Source organism: Lactuca virosa, chromosome 5 (assembly GCF_052849685.1).
Source record: "Lactuca virosa cultivar CGN04683 chromosome 5, Lactuca_virosa_CGN04683_v6, whole genome shotgun sequence".
NCBI lineage: Eukaryota > Viridiplantae > Streptophyta > Magnoliopsida > Asterales > Asteraceae > Lactuca > Lactuca virosa.
The window spans coordinates 82,164,673-82,171,647 of record NC_136430.1 but is presented as its reverse complement, the minus strand read 5'-3'; the positions used below and the strand labels follow the sequence as shown (position 1 = coordinate 82,171,647).

The following is a 6,975-nucleotide window of genomic DNA, read 5'->3' as shown; positions in this document are numbered from 1 at the left end:
GTATAAGTATTTTGTGAGGTCCGGTTCGCCTTGGATCTCTTGTATCGGGCGGTAAGGGTTGATTGTGCAATCTATTGTACTTTTGGGATCATAGACTATATCTTGGGAGTAGTTGTTGCCCAGTTTAGGGCAAAGGTTGCTTCAGTTACTACAGTTCAGCTATGGACGATTGAGCTGGTGAGTGAGTCAGGGTGCGAACCTTGAATGAAATGATCTCTAGAGCCCGAGAGCAGGAGACTCGTTTGGAGCATCGTGGGAAGAAGAGTATTATGTGGGAGGTCTGCGGACAGGGTCCCACATGATGGTTACTCAGCATTGTCAGGATTCAGTAGTTCAGTAACCGTTATTGGTTAGCGGAGGAAAACGCCAGGGGAAGTAGCTCGTTGCTGAAATGTTAGTTGGAGCACCTACCTTTTGGACTTCAAGATTTCGGAGTGGGATCATTCGAGCATTGGGGACTGTTGGTGTCCCTGGGATTCAGAAAGTGTTCATCTAGTTATTAGAAGCGTGCGATCATATGGGGTTGGCTTGTAAAGGAGTACTAGTTGGAAAGGTCTGGTTGTCATCCGATCGATCGTTGGAAAGTGAGAAGGATTGGGAATTTTCAAATTTCCATGTATTGTGAAGACTTAGTTGAATCTAAGTGGGGGAGAATCGTCTCGGAATGCAGAAGCAGGATCGGTTTTGAAACTGGGATAAATTTTGCATCATTTTCAGGATGGAAGACAACCCTAGTGGCTGTTGGGGTTGAGGGTTGTGTGAGTTTGGAGTTCGGTAAAACTCCCCAGCATAGAAATTGTGCCTTCTCGGTGCTTGATAGCAGAACTTGGGGAAATCAGGTTGGGATTCTAGCCATGAATTAAGTTCAGTTGTGTGTTAGGTCGAGTGTGTGTTCGACCTGTATGGGAAGTGTTGTAAGACTACGGGGGTAGCCGTAGCATTCACTAGCGATCATGTAGTATGGAAAGTGTTGTAAGACTGCGGGGGTAGCCGTAGCATTCACTAGCAGTAGATAGTGCTAGAGTGTTGTGAGACTGTGGGTGTAGCAGTAGTATTTACTAGATTGGTAGATGGCATGAGCGCGTTGTTAGGACGCGGAAGGGACAGTAGTAGCCACCAGTTCGGGTGTAGCAGTGAGAATATGGAAGTCCACGGATTGGTTTATGGGTTTCCCAGAGGGATTAGACCTGATTAAGCCAGTGGTAAGACTGTAGGAACGTCACTACAGTTATGAGATCAAGGAAGCAATGGACTGCTTAAGGTTGCTTGTGATGTAAGGCTACCATTGGTCATGTAGCAATTGCTTTTAGCTGTGGATTTGGTAACGACGGGATACGACGCATGGATCCGATCAGTTGGATCAGGAGGTTGTTAGAGTCGCGGTGGCATGATAACTAGTGGCAACTAGTTCCAGGGAAGGATTTCGTTCGGAAGTCGTGTGAGGCAACTAGGTGGGAGACCTTTAGCTCCGCGACCGGGCCGGAACCCGGTATTTCGGATGAGTGTTACTCGGTTGTGGCGAATCAGAGAATTTTGGATGAGATGCAAGGATTGGTCCTTGGATGCCAGGTTATGGGTTAGACCCGAGTTATGTATATAGTGGTATTCCAATCTAGGGTATACCATCATGAGGATGACCAGACCCTGTGATTGAGTGGACCTGACGTGTTTGGTATTCCAACCCGAGGGTTGATTGGACCAAACATGTGTGTGATACGAGGGTATTCCATCCTAGGGATGACTGGACCCGTCGTAGGCATGCCTGGTATTCCAGCCCGAGGCTGATTGGGCCAGGTATGAGTATTTGTGCTTATGAGCCGGTTATTATATGTGGTTCGGGAACTAAAGGATCATAGTAGCAGTGTGGGATTTGTGATTCTGTTTTCTAGTGGGAACCTCAGGTTATCAGAAGTTGAGTAACCAGTTGGGAGTTAAGTGCAATGCATTCGACAATGATCCAGTGTGGGTAGTCTGTCAGGGTGCCAGACCACCTTGAGACTACAAATTCGGATTGAGTAAATGTGATCATATTGCAAGGGATTTGTTTATTTTCAGGTTTTAGAACCCTACGAGGGTTGGTTACGATTGCCTTGGAAAGGCTGGGGTTATGCTCGAGATTGTAGTTCAAGTTGTTTAGCATGTAAGGAATGATAAGAAACGATTTCGAGGACGAAATCAAATTTAAGTGGGGGAGAATTGTAACATCCCGTTTAAAATAGAATAATTAAATAATAAATCAGGAACCCCGGGAAGTAATTATTATGATTATTTCATACTATTATAGTCCAAGAGCAATTAATAATTATTGGAATGTTAGTTTCGGGGATTAAAGAATAATATTGGACTTAAATTGAAAGGATCTTGAATGGCTGGGGGTTAAAATGTAATTTTCGGATTAAATTGTATAGAAGTTTGAAGGTTGAAGTCCGTTTGGTAATTATTAGGACGTAATATGTAAGGGATTTCGAAGTTAGGGACTTAATGGTAAATATTGGATTAAAATGGTAACTTATGGACTGATTGTGAAAGAACTTTGGATGCTGGGGGGCTGCTTTGTAAATTATGGCCTAATATTGAAAGAAAATCGGATGGGAGGGACCTATCCTGCCATTATGCAAATATGTTTGTGTGTGTCGGGTATATATATGCGCTATGAAACCCTAGACCTAACCCATAGTGCAGCCGCTATCGTAGGGGCTATTCAGCCTTCACCCTCTCATTGACACCTCCAGCCACTGCCTTGGGGAGTTGATCGCCACCTGGTTCCTGCTACTTCGCCGCCGGAGCCCCCACAACCACAATCACCGCCGACGACGATGAAGCCGGAGGAGCTGAACTACGCTGCTGTTACACCGCCAAGGACCACCAAACCTCCTCCGTACTTCTCCTTCCTTCTCTCTCGACGTCGTCTTCTGCCACTGCTGCTGACGTGAACTGAAGCCGACGAGCCAAACGTCGTGGCAGCAAGAAGTCGGAGGAGCGCCTGCAGCGTCGTGTTGCAGTTTCGGTGAGTGTCACCACCTCCTTCCTCCTCTGTCCTGTCGTCCATACACCCAGCAGTACCGTCGAGCATGTGCGCCGCCATTGATGTGGGTTGCTGCCAAGCGCGATGACCACCAGTGGTGCCACCGCTACTGCCGTCGTTTTGTACTTCCATCGTCGCCAACCACCACCAGGAGGGTGGCCGGATTCTCTTGCAAGAAGTTATCGTGGGTGTGTGCATTTCTGTTGTGTATGAGTGGTGTGTGTAGCTTGGTCGGAAAACGAGAACAGCCACCGCCACCACCGTGAGGTGGTGGCTGCCACCATGCACCACCTTGTGTATGTGTGTGTGTTAGTAGGTGTGTGTGTTTATTTGAGATTTAGCATTGTAAAGTGTAATTACAAATTGGAATAATGAAAGGAAAACTGAAAACCACCACCGTGAGGTTGTGGCTGCCGCCACCGGCCGTCGTGTCGGGTGGCGGTGTGCTTTGATGGTGTTTTGACTCGTTTGGATGTTTGGACAAGGGACTAAGAAACCCTAATGGGCCTAATGAGGCTTAATGGGCTTAATAAACCTTAATGGGCCCAATGAAGCTTAATGGACCTAAAAACCCAAACAGATGACTAATGGGCCTAGTGAAACCTTGAGGAGTCTAACGAACCTTAATTGATCAAAAGACATATCAATTGGGCCTATTGGGCTAAGATGGGGTTGGAAACCCTAATTAGGGTTTAGAAAACCCTAATATTGGATTTATGGGCTTGGACTTATTGGGAACCACTTTTGGGCCATTGAAATATAATTGTGTGATTAAGCCCAATCACACCATATGACTTATTTAGAATAATGATGGACTCAATGGATTAAGTCTTTAATGGGTTAAGTGAGAAACACTTAACCCTAATCGTCATTTTATGTGAAAACCCTAATTTCACTTGGGTTTTATTGTTGGGCCTTTCTATTGGGCCTTGATGATTGGGTTATTAATGGGCCATACAAAGTCAAGTAATTGGACTAGAATAATTAATGGGCTTTGAGGTAAAGCCCATATGAGGAGTTGGGCCCAATTTTCGGACCACAGTTTGGGCCTTAATGATTATATGATGTTGGGCTTTGGCCCATTATTTGATTATTGGGCTTTTGGAGTGTGAGTTGGACCTTGGGCTTGGAACCCAATTATTAATTGGGTGTTGTTTGATGTTGACAGCTCGGGAATCTGTCAACCAGCAGCTGAAGTTTTATCTGCGGGACTTCAGCAGTGCCAGGTGAGTTATCCTCGCTATACTCAAGGGTCTAAGGCACCAAGGCCGGCCCTTTGAATTGTTAGTTGGTTATGTTATGCTAGTATGATCTGTTAGATTGGTATCCTAGAGGGTAGGATGATATTATGTGATGTGTGGTATGACCTGTTAGTTCGGTATCATAGAGGGTAGGATAATATTATGTGGTATGTGGTATGATCCGTTAGATCAGTCGTTGTCTATAGACTGTTATGTGGTTATCTGTTATATGTGCACATGTTTGTTTGGCGGTTGAGGCTTATATGCTTTATGCGAAAGCCAATAGACCTGGGCATTCCAACCTGCTGGTTGTGGGCCGTGAGTATTCCATCCCAATGATGATTAGGCTCATAGTATGTGGGCATTCCAACCTGTTGGTTGTGGGTCGTGAGTATTCCATCCCCAGGATGATTGGACTCATAGTATGTGGGCATTCCAACCTGTTGGTTGTGGGCCTGGGGTATTCCATCCCGAGGATGATTGGACCCATAGTGTTTTGGCATTCCAACCGGATGGTTGAGGGCCTGGGGTATTCCAACCCGATGGTTGACTGGACCCATAGTATGCTGTCTATGATTATATGTGTATTGTTGTGGGTATGGGTATTTTGGGGGAACTCATTAAGCTTTCGGGTTTACAGTTTCAATTTATTGTTTCAGGTACATCAGGGGATTGTGGCAAGGCAAAGGCGTGATCGTACAGCTCCTCACTTTTTATGACTTTGTTTCTGGGATACTCTGATATGATACATTTTGAAAACAAGTTTTGTAATGGTTAATGGTTTTGGAAATGTTTTAAAAGTTTAAAATTGGCTTGAATTTTTGGGTGTTACATTATACATGCAAATAAGATTTCCAAAGCAATAACCCTAGATCTAGTATATTTAAAATCGAAATCTGTATATTATCAGGGTTTGAAGAATACCTTTCTTGTTATCTAGTAATAACAAGTGTTCCTTGCTTGATATTGACTTCTAAGAGCTTAGTGCCCCAAACGTTGCACCTCTAATGGAGTCACAAACACCACTAGCAAAGGATGAAGGAGAAAGGTGATGGAGGCTCTTCAATTTTCGACTAGGGTTCTCTTAGAAAACATAGGGCCGGAAATTATATGCCAAAGGGTTCCTTATATACTTGAGGCTGCTAGGTTTTTACCAGGTGAAACCCTAATTTGATTGCTTAAGACTTAAGCAGTCCATGGATACCTTCTAGAAGGCCTTGGACGAAATCTCCGTGGGCTTCCCATAGATTTCGTCCACTCCTTCCTTATGGAGTCCATCAGCCCTAATTGCAACTATCAATGATTTGCAATATCAGTCCCCGTTCTTTTTAATCATTCCCTTAAATCAAAAATTAATTCCAAATTCATTTCTGATTAATACTAATTAAATAATATGATTTCTCAATTAATATTTTATTCTTATAATATATCAATAAATCTTTTATCAACCTCTTTCTCCAAAAGTCATCCTGTCAAGTTGCTATGGTGAAGGCAACCCAAAAGGACCATGCTACTATCAAATCAAGTACATACCAATTATAGTTATGGGCTTAGACACCTAATCCAACACATTACACCCCCTTTTGATAGTTCCAGTGTCCTCAAATTTTTAATAAAGTCAAACATATCATATTTGATAACATCCCAATACTTTTTTTTATAAATTTGAAGGTAAAGTCATCGGGCATCGGGGATTTATCGTTGCCACACACCACACAACATCTTTAACTTCATCCAGCGAGCAGGGAGTGTCTAGTTAATCACGATCAGAAAGAGATAATCTAAAAAACTTTGAGCTGGTGAACTTCAGCCTGCTATGAAATGGTTCATCAAATTTGTTAGAAATGAATCTCCATATCATATTCTTTATGCAAACAGGACCAGTAGTCCAATTCCCATCAATTATGAGCCCATTAATTCCATTAATCAAGCTGTGAAAAAATCTATTGTTCTCGTCTCCTTCAACATCCCATCTAACCATGGCTTTCTGTTTTAAGTCAAGATTTTTAATAGTATCAATTTCATACAACCTGCTCTTCCATTCTTTCCTCATCAGTCTTTCATGGGAGGTAAGATGTCTCGACTCAACAATGAGTTCCAGATAGTCAATCTGCTTCGAAAGTTCAAAGTAATCCTCATTTTCCTTGGTTTTGGCTTCATATCTCCATTTTTTAATGTCCAACTTTAACCTTTGAAGTTTCCTCAAAACAACAACATCAACTGAATGACAATTGATATCAGCACCCCGAGAACATAAAACCAAATTTTGGAGTTCATCAAAAAGAAGCCAAGAATTAAAGAAACCGAATGGGCTTGGCCCATAATCATGGAAATCACTCACAAGAATAAGAGGACAATGATCATAGTGTAATCTAGGGAGTGCAGTGACTGAAGCATTGACCCAATGAGCAATGAAGCTGTTACAGGCAAGGAATTTGTCAATTTTGCTAAAACTTCTACCATCAAGGCTCATCCGTGTAAACCTCCATCCTCCAAGTTTGAATTATGTAAGACCAGCCTCTCCAATGAAAGAATTAAATGCTTCCATACTTGAAATACATACTAACTATGAGAAAGGACTTTCTTTATATCTAACTTCATTGAAATCTCCCATAAAAAGCCAAACGCCTTCATTTCTATTATGCTTTAACTATAACAATTCAGTCCAGAGCAATTGCATTTCTTCGATGCCATTAGGGGCATACACAT

At 42.8% G+C, this 6,975-nt stretch overlaps 1 protein-coding gene across 1 annotated transcript; it reads right to left on the bottom strand.

The window, feature by feature from the left end:
* Nucleotides 1-6,022: 6,022 nt before the first annotated feature.
* Nucleotides 6,023-6,739, bottom strand: LOC145111427 (uncharacterized). The gene has a single exon (XM_079047704.1). The coding sequence runs from the start codon at nt 6,737-6,739 to the stop codon at nt 6,023-6,025; it is 717 nt and encodes a 238-aa protein (XP_078903830.1).
* Nucleotides 6,740-6,975: the final 236 nt, after the last annotated feature.

Excerpts from the sequence above, each read along its gene's own strand:
- LOC145111427 (XM_079047704.1), bottom strand. The coding sequence starts at position 6,739 with ATGAGCCTTGATGGTAGAAGTTTTAGCAAAATTGACAAATTCCTTGCC.